We start from the raw sequence: 14,054 nt of genomic DNA, 5'->3' as shown, positions 1-14,054 counted from the left end.
GTGCTAAAAGGGCGTGTGGGATATAGGCCCGCACGTAACGTGAACCCCCGAACTCGGACTTTTCGGTTTCGCAACGACCATTGCCTTAGCAAAACTAAGTGTATCAATGCCCCTAGACCCAGGTAACTTACCGACCCTCGAACTTTGGGTTGTAAAATAGTAGGTGGCGACTCCCTCTCATGCGTGTTCGTTATGCGTCTCTGAAAAGGTGGACACTCCCAAGCCGTACGATTTGATCGCGTGCATGTAGGCCCCGACGAGAGCACATTCGAGTCCATACAACTCTTTCACTATCTTTTTTATCATATCCATACTCCCTCCCCATAGCTATATTCATATCTCTAATTGCCTTTTTGAACACTTTGGATTTTCAAACTCCATCCCAATAGTTATCACCACATTTTGGTTGTCTTCTGAATTGAATGTTGGAAACCTGGCCCATTCCTCTTCCTCATCACCGTCCAATGATTTTAATTCCTTAGTCTCATACCCATAAGCTTGTCATCATCATCTACCTGCTCACTTGCTGCTATACCTTGAGGATGTGCAGGACCTGCATAAACTTTAACAAACATCTCTTCTTTCTCTAAAGTTGTTCTATGCTTAAATCTGCCTTTGGTCTCTTACCAAGTCTCCTATAAGTTTCCTCCTTCCTTTCCTTGCTTTTCTTCTTCTTAACATCGTAACTTTTCTTCCTTCTTGGAGTAGCAGCTCTATGTTCATGCTCTACTCCACTTGTTCCTACCCCATCTCCCATCTCCTCAAGACCCGGCATGGTGGATTGCTCAAATACTATATCATCATCTTTTTCATCATTGTCTCTTATCTGAGGGCCTATTTTTAATTAAGGTCCTCAGTAGTATCATCATTTGAGCTGGGTTTCTCTTTAGCAAGCATCCTTCTCATAGCTTCTCCATGTTCCCTCTTTTTAGCCTCTTCTTCTTCCCTTCTCACAGCTTCTTCTTGTTCCTTCCTCAACTTCTCTTGTTCTTCCCTCCTCAACTTCTCTTCTTGTTCCCTCTTCTCAACCTCAATCCTCTCAAGCTCCTTAATCTCTTCTTCAATATGTTCAACATGAGCATCCATAATGTCATGTTCACAGTACAAGTGCAACTCAGACTGATCCTAAAGCCCACTAATCAAGTATCATACATCATGGTCACTTCGAACAAGTTTGTGGCTAAGTCAAAGTTTTTAATTGTAGGATCCCTATAGTAGAAAGTTGTGGATTTACTAGCATCTTCAGGGCCCAGCAAATCACATATACCAATTGTTGTCATGGTATCAACATCAACATTCTTAATGGTGAAAATCTCACCACCCTCATAACCTTCTTTACCCCCCCCCCCCCCCCCCCCCCCCCCCCGGTCTTCCATGAAGCTTCCCTTATGGTGAACATGAACATTGTATTATCAAAATCAAACAAACAAAATTAGGAGGAAACCCTAACCTATATCATTTCTTAGAAAATTAACAAACATATTGCAAAACAATGGCTAAGAAAACATGAAGAGGGAACTTGCCATTTTCACGATTGGGACCAAAAAAATGTCATCTTTATACTAAAAGACCCATCTTTCTCAAGAAAACATCATCTAGACCCAAGCCAAAGATCATGCACGGTCATCATGAACAGGGAACCAAATATCATTGCAAACGTACCCCAAAATTCAAATTTTGATCAACCCCGTAATCTCACGGAAGGAGACTAACATACCTCGGAATGCAGACAAACTTGCTTTGAGGATAGTCGTCCTCCATAATCGACCTCAATGGCATTGCTTTTCCTGGGAATGAAGGAGCTTTACCACAATCAACGCTAGCAAGAGCAGGGAAAGCTTCATGGAGGGGTTGAATAGAGGAGAGTATATGGACAATTTATAGGTAAAAGTTGAGATAGGAAGGAAATGACGAGAAGATTTAGTATAAAATTGAGAGAGAGAGAGAGAGAGATGGAGAAGAGGGGAAAATGGGCATCTGGGTTTGTCACATCGATAGGTCCCTAACGGCGTTACGCCGGAAAATCGTGAGGACCCAACTGATGTTAGTAGGGACTGAGATGATGTTACAAAATACCATATTGATGTAACGAAGGACCAGATTGATATAACTCGATAAGTCATGGACCTAACTGATGAACACATGGACCTAACTGATGAACACAAGGACCTAACTGAGGTGACCAGAACCTACTGATGTAAAATCGATAATTCAGGGATCATTGTGATGGAAAAAAACAACTCAGGGACTCAGGTGATGTAAACTCGATAACTCAGGGACCAAATTGTTAGTTTGTTCTATTCCGATATGGCAAAACATTCATCAATACTAAAATGATCTTTTTCTACTCTAATTAGTGCCTCAATTTTTTTTGAAAGTAGTGCCTCAATTAAATCTATACTCTATATAAAAGAATAAAAATGATGCTGCGCGTTTTTTCACAATTTGTATGTTTTCACAACTATTAGGGGAAACAATTGTGACTATTTGGATAAAAGTTTAAAGAGTGTACTATCATTGTCATCCTTAACTTTTCAATTTTCCATCACTTTTTTCCCTAACATATCCTTGCCACCTGTTTGTCCCAATCGTTATTGTTTTGTCTATCATTTTGGCCCCTCCATCATCTTTTTTAATGGAACGATGACCTGACAACTCTTGTGGCTAAAACAACGTTAAAAATATTTTTATAAAATCCATTTTGTTCAAAATGATGCCATTTTACTTTTTTTGATTTTTTTTCTAATTTTACGAAGTCATTGGGACTATGGGAGGGACATAGCTAGCTGAGGGCCGCCCTACCTACCATCGCTCGTCCGGGCATGGTCTACAGAGTTTGGCGGTGGGAGAGAAGGGGGGGGGGGTGGGGGGTGGTCTACTACCACCTGGCTCTCGCTCCTTGTTTCGAATCAGAGAGAGAACACACCCTAACCCCCCTCCCCCACCACGCTTGGTTGCCGGAGTTCGAAGACCACTCTTGGAGGGGCGGTGGTCAATGGGGGGGTTACCAACTTGGTCTGCCCCCTCCCTCCCCATTTCGTAACATGGAAATGGAGAACGAAACATGGAGGGAGAGCGAGAAAGGATACACTAGTGAGGGACCCCCTGCCGTCATCACCCTTCAACGCATGGTCACCAGAGTCCCTCTCGCTCTCCGTCCCTATTTTGAAACAAGGAAATAGGGAGGGAGAGCAGGAGGGAGCAGACCGACCTAGGCCCTCCCCTAGTGGCCACGGTCCCCCCTGGCATGGTCTCTGAAGTAGTTGTCGCCATTAGAGGCGAGAGAGAATTGATCAGTAGGGGAGGAAGGAGGTGGTGATGGCTGGCATAAGAGCCCCTCCGATTTGCCTCTTCCCTTAGCCCAGTCGTTTTTTCCCATCAACAAAAGAGTAACAAACACAAAAACGACGTTGTTAAGGAAAATGACATCACTGGAGAGTGTTTGAAAGAGAGCTAATCGGCACTGTATGAACCTGCCATGTGTTTGGCATTAAAAAATTATTTTTTGTCAACACCATTATGCCCATGTAGGATGTTAGTTGACTTTTTCATTACGAGAGCTAACGGAAGGGCAAGATTATTAGACGGATCACAAACGTTTATGACAAATTGGTGGCAAAAATGTCTGAGGAGCGAAAGTGCTGGCTTTTTAAAAAAGTTGAGGTCAAGTTTAAACTACTCCTCCCCTCTGTCGAGGTTTCCTTTCTTTTCACATGGTCGTTCCTAATAAACGTCGAATAGGCACTCCCTATCTATTCTCCCCATGCCTGCCTTTCACATTCTGCACCATCCATGCACTCCACCGGTCCCACCTTGCTGCCATCAGCGCCACGGCCTGTGCCCTCTGGTCGCTTTAGAGACCATGCCCACCCATGTGCTCCTGCCTTCTTCCCCAACCAAACACCTCATTGCCGTCATCACCGCAGGCGTGGCCCTTCGCTTGCCCTAGAGAGCACGCTTACCCATTGCTGCACAATGCTGGGATTGCCTATCTCTCCCTACCCAACCATGCATCCCGACTCAATGGTTTGCTCGTCACCGCCGCCTCCCTGTCGTGCGTGTTCTAGGATTGGTACCCGTATGGTGGCTACTATATTGCTCAACAACCATGGAGAGTCCAAACTCCCTTCCTCTATTTCCTATCGTCTGTTACTGGTATTCCTTCTTCTCCAGTGTTGCTTTCATGTACTGTCCCCAAACTGCTCGATCAAATGCCATTTACAGTCACCTTGTGCTCGAAAGTGACATTCGATCAAATTTCACACCAAACCAGGTTCGCTGCCTCCTCCAATAGATTTTCTTCGACGTGCTTTAACCTCTTTGTTTCTCCTTACTGATGTTGTTGCATGTTTCCCTATGTTTTCTCAATTAGTTGTTGCTATCATTTCCGCCTGCTGCAATTTTTCCATTTTCCTTAATATAGTGTGTTTTATATGTCATCACTTTCACTCGACAGTGATGCTACAATTCAACATCCTTTGTTTAGATGCCATTCCCTTTGATTAGTTATTGATATGAATTCACTCTTGCTGTTGTTGTGATGTTCCCGAGCATTTTTTAGATTTGTTATTGCTCTAATTTTTGACCTACTGCCAACATGTCATTAATTCCGCTCAACAGTGTACATAACCCCCGCAATTTTTTCCCTTTCACTTGTTCCTTTTACCTTGTTCTCCCACTGCAAATCGTCACAACGAGGTACAAACCTTAGGACAGGTTCTGAACTATTGCATCTTTTTACCTTGAGACTCTTGAAGTTTTGGTGTTGATAATGTGCTTCAGTCACGATCTTAGAGAATTCTTTTGATTGCTGCAACAATTTCAATAACCTGTAACTTATGGGAAGTTTCTTCTGTAGCATTGGATTCATGATGCCTTGTTTTAGACGAGGAAGCATTTGGTATTTTTCATAAGCCTCTTATTAGTGTTCACAACAAAATATTTTTGTAGTAATAGTACATCATTTTCAAGAATGAAAGAAAGGTCAGTTGTGACTTTATTCAAGCAGAAGTTTCAATCATCTAGATTCTGGGCATTTTCTTGAGCCATCATGCTCCCTAATTGGTTATAAACGCTTTCAACCTCCGGAACATCAAAATCATTTTTTTATGCCACTATAGGATACTATGACTAAGCATTCAGGATGAGAGTACGGATTGTATATGCATGAGTTCAATTATTGAGGTTTTATCTTGAGTTCAATTAGGTAGGTTTATATTTTATATTTCACATGAAACTAGAAAAAACATGAAGAGGAATCATGACTGGCTCTTTTACTTTTGTGGTTGGATGAAAAAGAAATGACTCATCCTTCCGTAAAGATTCTAGTTTCTTCACTTGTTTTTATTTTTATGAGACACCTTTATTGTTAAATTAATGATATTTTACACAAGTTTGCACACGCAACTCCGAAGTGGGAAATCGCTGGTGTAACGATTTTGAGAAAGGACGAGAAAAGGAATTGTTTTGCCTTTCCAACCACTTTCAATGGTCATCTATTATTACTCTCTGCTCATAGTTGGTTACAACATGTTTCATGTTGAAGAAAGGCAATGGTATGTTGTTTTGAGCATATCTTTTTTTTCATGTAGAATAATTCACACACGGGCAAGAATCAATTTCATATACTCGCGAAGTTGGAGAGCACCCCTCCCTTGAGGTATTGTTGAATGAGACTTCACCTAATTTTTAAGAAAAATGACACTCCACCCATTCTCAATAAAAAAATCGACACTCCACCCTATTGACTAAGTTGACCTAATAGAAAAATAATTTTTTGGTCCTCAATCTTTAATCGCTTTATCAATTTCATCCTGATTTATTTGTTTGTTTAATATTGTCCTCAAAGTGTCACGGTTGGTCTACTTTAGTCTTGCTATTTGAATTTTCACCAAAATTATTGACGTGTAAATTTTCTGGGAATAGATTTCCGTTGAAAAATTATTAATACATTTATTTAATTTTTTTGAGGAAATTCCCTCGAATATTTTATCTTTTTTAATTTATGAGGGAATTTCTTGAAAATTAACTTTATTTTTAAGTTTATGACAGAATTCTTTAGGAAATCCGTTGGAAATTTTCAACAGAAAACTTGGTCGAAAATTTTTCTCAAAAGTAACGAGTGTCTTTCTTTTTTCTTTTGCAGTTTGAGTTTATTAGCCATTAGAATGGTCGCCCAAAACTTGGCTATGATCTTCGCAAGCGTCGATGCGGAACCACAAGTTTTTTCTTAGAATTTTAGCAAGCATTATGAATAAAAACAATAATATTTAAAACTAATTAATTAAAAAGAACAACAATAAAGAGTAGAAAAAGGGACTTATGGTCACTTTCTTGGCAATATCGCAGTGACCGCTTGGCAGTGCTCATGAGGGGTATGAGTGCCAAGGGGTTAGGGCGAAAGACAGTCACATCCTATCCTAAATCATTGATGGCTTTAGAAAATATTATAATCATCTACTTTGGACATGTTTCTTATATATAGTTATTGTCTTATACTTTGATTTTATTTCGAAATTTTTTTATTTACAAAAATATTGTATGGTGATAAGCTTCATCTCTCAATATCAAGATGTCAAACATAATAGTTTGGGATATCGATCTTGAGTGAGATCTCGTCAATGAACTCTTCAGATTGTAGAAAGCCTCGATTATTGTCGAAATGTTGATCTTTTCTTTTATAGTTTTGAAAATCTTTTATTTTTAATAATATTACACATTAATAGGTCGATCGAAATTTTTACTAATGAGGGTACGTGGGATAAACCGTGTAATATTGATGATAAAAGTGAAAAGCAATTAAAAGTTGGGGATCAAAAGAGATTTTTCTTATTAAGTCAACACGGCCAATGGAGTGGAGTGTCATTTTGTATCAAGAATATAATTGAGTGTCATTTGGCAAAAACTCAAGGGAGGATAGTGTATTTTTATACAATTTTAAATTCGCTATTTTATTTTCTGATACGTTTTTCTGCATCGGTTTCTTACAGTGAATCCCTAAGTTAAAGGGGGTGAACTAGTTAAAAGTACACGCAAAATGGTACAGACACTAACTTATCGCAAATACGGGGGGGGGGGGGGGGGGGGGGGGGGGGGGGGGGGGGGGGGGTGTGGAAATCACCACCTCCTTTTCCAACATTCACTGATGGAATTTCTGAACCACCAGATACCGGGCCACCGACGTTAAGCTGGTTCTTAAGGAAATTAATAAAAGCGTAATTTATTAAATATTTATGGAGAAAACTCTTTACTTTGAATAATAACTTTACTATTATTTATAATTTAGAATACAATGATGAGTGTTATAATTTTGCCAAGATTAAGACAATTACATAACGCAAGGTATTTAGAGAGTTAAGTTTTAAATTCTACTAGGCTTATATGGACTTAAACTCAACTTTCAACTCAAAAACTCGAGCTGATTGGTTGTGAGATCCAATATCATATAAACCATTCTATTTTTTTTATGCTTCCGATGCAATATTAACTTTTTTCAATTGATTTTTATATCCCCAACACCCGCCCTCATGATGATACCATGTAAAATTTCACTGGCCATATGCGATTGGGCTCATCTTAAACTCAAAAGCTCGAGCTGATTGGTAGTGAGATCCAGTCCCATATAAACCATTCTATTTTTTTTTATGCTTCCGATGCAGGATTAATTTTTTCCAATTAACTTTTATATTCTCAACAGTATGAGTTATCAAAATGGGATTCCAGCATTTTGATACTTCGAATTTATATTTGGTAAATAATAACTGATAAAATAATTCATTTTAGAAAAGTCATTTATCACATTAAATTTTAAAAGTCATGTTTCTTAATACATAAGTATGCGGTGTAATATCTTCGAATAATTAAAAATAATAATTGTGAAAATGATATATTTTATAGACTTTTTTTTCCAAATATTATATTAAAACAAAATGATTTTTTCTTTTTTCCACTTGAAGTTGGCTAGAAAAGAGAAGTCAAATTTTGTCATTGGTCAGATTTAATAAGCGTGAAATCACATATTTCTCGAAGTTTAGCTTTTCTATATGTCTAATACTTTTAGTAATACTTATCCATAAAAATGTTTTTAGTAATGAATTCATGATTTGGTTGAAAAATATATAAGTTCTAGTGGTCCATCTTTTCAGCAAAAATAATAAAATTAAACCAACATAAATTGATCCAAACGGTTTGGTACTTATTTTCCGAGACGTTGTGAATGGAAAATAATCAATGCTAGAAGAGCTTCACCTCTTTAGTGGGTCGACCTGACTCGAACTGAATTAATTAGGACCTGATGGGCTTCAAAATATTAGGATACGCACCGAAAAAAATTCTAACTTCAAAAATAACTCCTTTCTGAAACTAGGAACTTTTTTTTTAAGTTTTGTTTATTACGTACATTATATTTCATTTACTATTTTAAAATTACTTTGAAAACGTGTTTATATATTTTGGAGATGATTTCTTTTAGCGAGGTAATTCTACTTTGAGACTTTGGTTCACTATAATTGAAAATCTAATGAGACACTTTATATTGTACAATTCATTGTATGATAGCTGTTTTTCTTTTTAACCAATATTTTTTGCTATAAGATGTTAAGTTGATATATTTATTTATAGTTAATACTACAATAATTTAAATTAATGAAAAAAGTAATTTAAATAACAATTTTATATTAATAACAAGTTTTTCATATTTCATAATTTACTTAATATCAATATGAGAATTGGAAAAGTTTTTTAAAGTTTCTAAATGTTCTTTTATATTTTCAAGAAGTGATTAATGACAATGAAATAGTAAAAATCAATGAGATCGGGTTTATGTTTGAGCATATGTACGTCTTCTCCTCACACTCTTTAGCTATTATATGTTTGTATTGATTCTAGGTCGATATATTTATATATATAGAAATTATGATAGTAAATATAATTAATAAAAAGTTATTTCAAATATCAATTTTATGTTTAAAATGATATTTTTTTGTATTTTATGATAGTAAATACAATTAATGAAAAGCTATTTCAAATATCAATTTTATGTTAACAATGAGCTTTATTGTATTTCTAACGGAAAATTAATAATGAGATTAATATATAAAAGAAAATTAATAGATGATAATTACTTCGACGTTTCTGGAATGTTTTCTAGTTTATTTACATAATTTTTTAAGGATTTTTTTTATATATATTAGTGATTAGTGATTGCATTTTTTTAATTTTTTTTAAGGAAATAATTCATATTTATTCAACAATGGAAATTATTTCGTTTTTCAATAGAATAATTTAGTATAATCATTATGGCTGAACAATGGAAGAGAAGCTCAACCACAAGTTATGGATTGCAAAAAAAGAAAAAAGAAAAAGAAAAAAAAGAAGGTTTATGTGACACTTCCTTCTTAGTACTATGTGTTTTTTGCCCAAGCGTCGTATGGGATTTTTATTACAAATATAATTGTATTAATCTAATTCAAAATTTTGCTATTTTTAGTTAAATTTCAAAATTTTCAAAAATAATATTTCTTTTTCCTATAGTATATAATATTAATAACTATATCCAAATATCTTAAGAAATTATGTTAATTCACATAATATTACTATATTGAAGGAGAGTAGTAGTATAACTCTTCAAAATTATCATTTTTCTAATTCGGTCAAAAATTTGTAAATATAAGTTTTGATGATAATTTTGTAATTATAATATTTATGCATAAATTTTGAGGATATATTAGACTTACAATATTTCACGTCCACATATATTTATACATATATAAATTGAAATATTTATAAACTTTTAATTAATATGCATTTACTAATTTAATTCTATTTAATCCAAATTGAATATATATTTACAATTATGCTACTATTTATTACAGTGTATTCAAATTTATATATTAGATAGATATAGATAATTGATTAATTGACTATGTTGTCTAACTTTTCTTTTTCTAAGTAAAAATGGTGGGCAGCAGTACTGGCAATCTTGTCATCCCGTTATGTAATGTTTGGACTCTCGTTTTCAATCGCGAACATGACGAGCTAAACTGCCAGCGCAAACACTAGCTCGTCAATGTAACACCACCATAGATCTAATATAATTCACAAAATCCGGTGTCCTCCAAGCCCAAGCAAAGAATACACTTCTAGCAAATATTTTGACACAAATGCTTAGAAAAGATTCGAACTGGAAATCTTGAGATTATCTAACTACATAGGAGAAAACTTGAAACCACTAAATCACCGGTACTATGCCGTTTAACTTGTTATGTCTTTTTAAGTTATCTACACTTACTAATTGATTAAGAACTTGATATGACTTTTCCGCAATCACAAGACGCCCATATGAGCACTTCTAATCGGAGCAACTCAGAGCTAGCTAGCTCGAGCAGGAGCAACCATCTCATGTTATCCAAGGAAAAATAACAATGAGGTATCATTCGACACAAAGGGTGTACCATTTCAAATGCTCATAGAAACACGTGATTATTACTTTCTAGTTCTTGAAAAACACTTGACAAGAATGTGGACTCGAGTCATGTACACCTGTGTCGAATACTACTGGAAACATGAAGAACCACTCCAACAGCCAAAAATAGATATAACCCAAGACCAAATACAATGCACTTTTCAACTGCCTAATTTGCAAAGAACCCGAAACAAAACAAACATGTAAAATGATGAATCGATGAACAGAACGAGAGGCGCGGAATCAACAGTTTTTCTAAGTGAGAAAGCGTAATCAAGCCTGGGCCAGCCTCTTCACGACAGTGGCCATGTACTTCCCCTGATGCTCTGCAAGGGTGAGCTCGGTTTCACTTGGCTCTCTCGTCCCATCTCCTGCAAAGACTCCAGCACCATATGGCGACCCACCTCGAATAGAATCCATCTTGAACATTCCGGCACCAAAGGTGTATCCAATTGGGACGAAGAGCATCCCATGGTGGGCCAACTGGGTGATTGCTGTCCACCTGTACTCAGAAAGGGTAAGGAAGGGGCTTATGAAACCAAAGACGAGACCAAGACGAAGGGCAAGAATGAACAAGATTTCATGGCAAATGTAGGCCCTTTCATGGCAGCCACCCAAAATTTGTAAACATATTTATGCTGCTAAACACAACCAGATTACCCAAAAACTAATAACTCTTTGACGAACGGTCTCCCTTCATCAAGAATTCTCTGCTTCAAGATTCAAGTGCCAGAAGAGCATAATAGAGAAATATATCTCACCAATAGTTTGTGTAAAGAAACAACCAGAAGAAAAATTCACACAGCATTCGAGATGGTAGATGTCATAATATAGCCATGTCAATTCATAGTAGCCCGTGAGTTATACTCACCGTTGACATATCATTGTTTGATCAGTTGTTGAGACATCGTAAGACATGAAACCCATAACATATTGGCTTCACAGAGTTTTTCAAGAAAAAGAATATCTACATCGGACCTAAGAGATTAAAGAAATGATACTGGTAAGGGAAAAAAATATATATTTCACACATCCAAGTTGAATATTCATGGCAAATCATAAACAATTTTCCAAGCATGCACGTGGATAAAGCTATCCAACCTCATAAGATTGTCTATCGATTCATAATTCATAATACAGAGAAAATTCATAATAGAGAGAAAAGAAACTGGTTCCGGTGAAAATCAATCTAAAAACTAAAGAGACCTTATGAAATGTTTCTGAGATAACTTGATTTCAGAATTAACTTTGAAAATTGTTATCAAGCACTTCCAATTCATCGAGTTAAATGGCACCTCTAACTGATGACACCACTGTATGGAGGGCAGTAATCAGACTGAGTTGTTACAGCTATGGTGAAAGACGAGACGGTGGTCCAACAGAAATTACAGTTCTGCTTTAAGAAACATCAAAACTGTGTTTTTACAAAATATGAAAGTAGAGCAATTAGGTCTCCTAAATCTTCCCAAAATCCTAAGCAAGTTGTCCTCTGTTTCCAAAAGTACTTGCACAAGGGTCCTAAGCTTCGCAAGAGCCCCTCCCACAAAGCTAATAGTGCTCTCTCAAATATACAGGGTTAACATATATATCGCCTAAATTCCTGCATGTTTCAACACCTCATGAGTGCAAATTCAAGTGAACTAACCTAATTGTGTCTCTCATAGTAACCATTTCCAATTAACTTCTATGTAATTTCAGGATTTTACTTATAAAAAAAAAAGGAGGGGATTTTTCATGATTCTCCAGCTACACCAGTAAATACAGTACAAAGGCCAACCATAGAGTGCAAATCTTTCCATTTTATCAAGACTATAGAATGACCTCTCGCACACTGTCACGAGAAATCTCAACCAAATTAGCCCAGAATGGAATTGCTATTTACTAACCGAATTCTTCTGATGAGATAGCCCAAACAAGCACACGAACTGTTAGCAATAACTCTTTTAAGAGTTATTATTTCTATACCATTTTTCTGCATAAGGACGAGATGATCAAGTACAATCAAGAACTTATCGAACTTCTAGCAAAACACTTCGTTCGAATTGAATCTAAATACTTAATGTCACTAATCTTATCATAAGCAATTTGCACGAGGATCATATTCTAAGCTTAATAGAACGCTACAGAAACACTGGCCAGACAAGACAACCAATTCAATTAAGAAAAACATACCGAAGCTAAAATCATACTTACGCAGTGGTCTCCTGCCCGCCGCCCTGAGTCCCCGTGCTGATGAAGAAGCCGGCGGGCTTGCCTGCAAGCTTCTGCTCCCGCCACAGCTGCCCGGTGGAGTCGAAGAAGGCCTTCATCTGGGCGGCCATTGCACCGTACCTCGTCGGGAACCCGAACAGGACCCCGTCGGCTGCCACCAGCTCATTAGCCGTTATCTCTGGGATACCGGCGTCCTTGGGCGGCGCCCTCATCTTCTCTAGAACATCCTCCGGCAGCGTCTCGGGGACCCTGTACAGGACCCCCTCCACCCCATCGGCGCCGTCGATTCCCTTCTTCATCCTCCTAGCCAACCCCTCCACGTGCCCGTACATCGAGTAGAACACTATAAAGATCCTCAATTTGGCGGCTGCCGGTGGCGGCGGCGGCGGCGGCTGCTGGGTGGCGTCAGCGGGGTTAGAACCGGTGGTCTGGGCATCCGCCACGATCGGCGCATCCCGGACCCCGCCGTCGGCGTCGGGAGGCGGAGGGCGCTTCTTCTTGCTGGGGACGCAGCCTCCGCCTTTCCCCATTGAAGGATCAGCGGAGCTCCGGTGGAATTCCGGGGGGACCCTCTGATGGGTTTTGCGAGAGGTGAGAGGAGAATTGGGTTTCAGTGAGGGTTTGACTGAAACTTTCCGAATGATGCAGCCGTGGATTGAAGCAGAGGACGAAGACGACTTCTTGAACTTATTGGAAAATCGAACGGGAGACCGTAGCGGAGGAGAAATGAACCAGGTGGTGGTTGTTGCGGTTCCTCTTTCCCCCCCCCCCCCCCCCCCCCCCCCCCCCCCCCCCCCCCCCTAATTTTATTTTTGGTTGGGATAATTATTATTATTTTTTTGCTGGATGGATAATTATTAAATTAAATGATTTTTGTACACCTTTTGCATTTCATAATGCTTATTTTGGGTCGTCCTTTATTTTGGATCCTCAAATTTGTAGCTAGTCAATACTCAGATCTCCGAAAAGTTTTACCACTGATTTAGTTTCGGGATTTTCAAAAATCCTAATAAAAAGGTCATTTTGAGCCTTCTTTTGCCAACATTTGGATCCCCGAAGGAGGCCTTTTTTAGCAGAGCAAAGGCACTATGAATGGATTTGGGAGGAACCCAGTTGGTCAAAATGGGAACTCTCAGCGGTTATACTTTGAGCGGGTCTGGTGATAACTCCGTTGGAGAATATAGAGAAAGCTGTGGAGTTGGTAAATATCAAAATAGAAGAGCAGGGGACAGTGTGAAGTTTTGGGAACGGAAGTCTCGTCGGTCGTAGCAGAGTTCCTGTGCAGTTTATGGTGAGACCTCGACGAGTCTTGAGCAGTAATGGAGGGGATTTCAACAGAATCAGGGTGGGTGGGTGTGTGCTGCGAGTTTTGATAATGGGT

General features: G+C 38.0%; 2 protein-coding genes across 2 annotated transcripts; one reads left to right on the top strand and one right to left on the bottom strand.

Moving 5' to 3' along the window:
* Window positions 1-3,622: 3,622 nt before the first annotated feature.
* On the top strand, window positions 3,623-6,972 carry LOC116210381. Its single transcript, XM_031544248.1, has 3 exons — window positions 3,623-4,273; window positions 5,592-5,659; window positions 6,146-6,972. The coding sequence occupies exons 1-3, from the start codon at window positions 4,109-4,111 to the stop codon at window positions 6,231-6,233; spliced, it is 321 nt and encodes a 106-aa protein (XP_031400108.1). The 5' UTR covers window positions 3,623-4,108; the 3' UTR covers window positions 6,234-6,972.
* A 3,476-nt stretch (window positions 6,973-10,448) lies between these two features.
* LOC116211544 (probable NAD(P)H dehydrogenase (quinone) FQR1-like 2) lies at window positions 10,449-13,443 on the bottom strand. The gene is made up of 2 exons (XM_031545985.1): window positions 12,656-13,443; window positions 10,449-10,964 (listed from the first exon to the last, which is right to left on the bottom strand). The coding sequence occupies exons 1-2, from the start codon at window positions 13,201-13,203 to the stop codon at window positions 10,736-10,738; spliced, it is 777 nt and encodes a 258-aa protein (XP_031401845.1). The 5' UTR covers window positions 13,204-13,443; the 3' UTR covers window positions 10,449-10,735.
* Window positions 13,444-14,054: the final 611 nt, after the last annotated feature.

This window comes from Punica granatum, chromosome 6 (assembly GCF_007655135.1).
Source record: "Punica granatum isolate Tunisia-2019 chromosome 6, ASM765513v2, whole genome shotgun sequence".
Lineage (NCBI taxonomy): Eukaryota > Viridiplantae > Streptophyta > Magnoliopsida > Myrtales > Lythraceae > Punica > Punica granatum.
The sequence above is the reverse complement of the archived record's forward strand: the minus strand, read 5'-3'. Positions and strand labels throughout refer to the sequence as shown.

Bases quoted from the DNA above. Each gene is read 5' to 3' on its own strand.
- LOC116210381 (XM_031544248.1), top strand. From the start codon at position 4,109: ATGGAGAGTCCAAACTCCCTTCCTCTATTTCCTATCGTCTGTTACTGG. The intron at 4,274-5,591 runs GTTCGCTGCCTC...TTTTTCATGTAG, and splicing joins CAAATTTCACACCAAACCAG to AATAATTCACACACGGGCAA. The intron at 5,660-6,145 runs GTATTGTTGAAT...TTTCTTTTGCAG, and splicing joins GAGAGCACCCCTCCCTTGAG to TTTGAGTTTATTAGCCATTA.
- LOC116211544 (XM_031545985.1), bottom strand. From the start codon at position 13,203: ATGGGGAAAGGCGGAGGCTGCGTCCCCAGCAAGAAGAAGCGCCCTCCG. The intron at 10,965-12,655 runs GTAAGTATGATT...TTCTGAGTACAG, and splicing joins GGCGGGCAGGAGACCACTGC to GTGGACAGCAATCACCCAGT.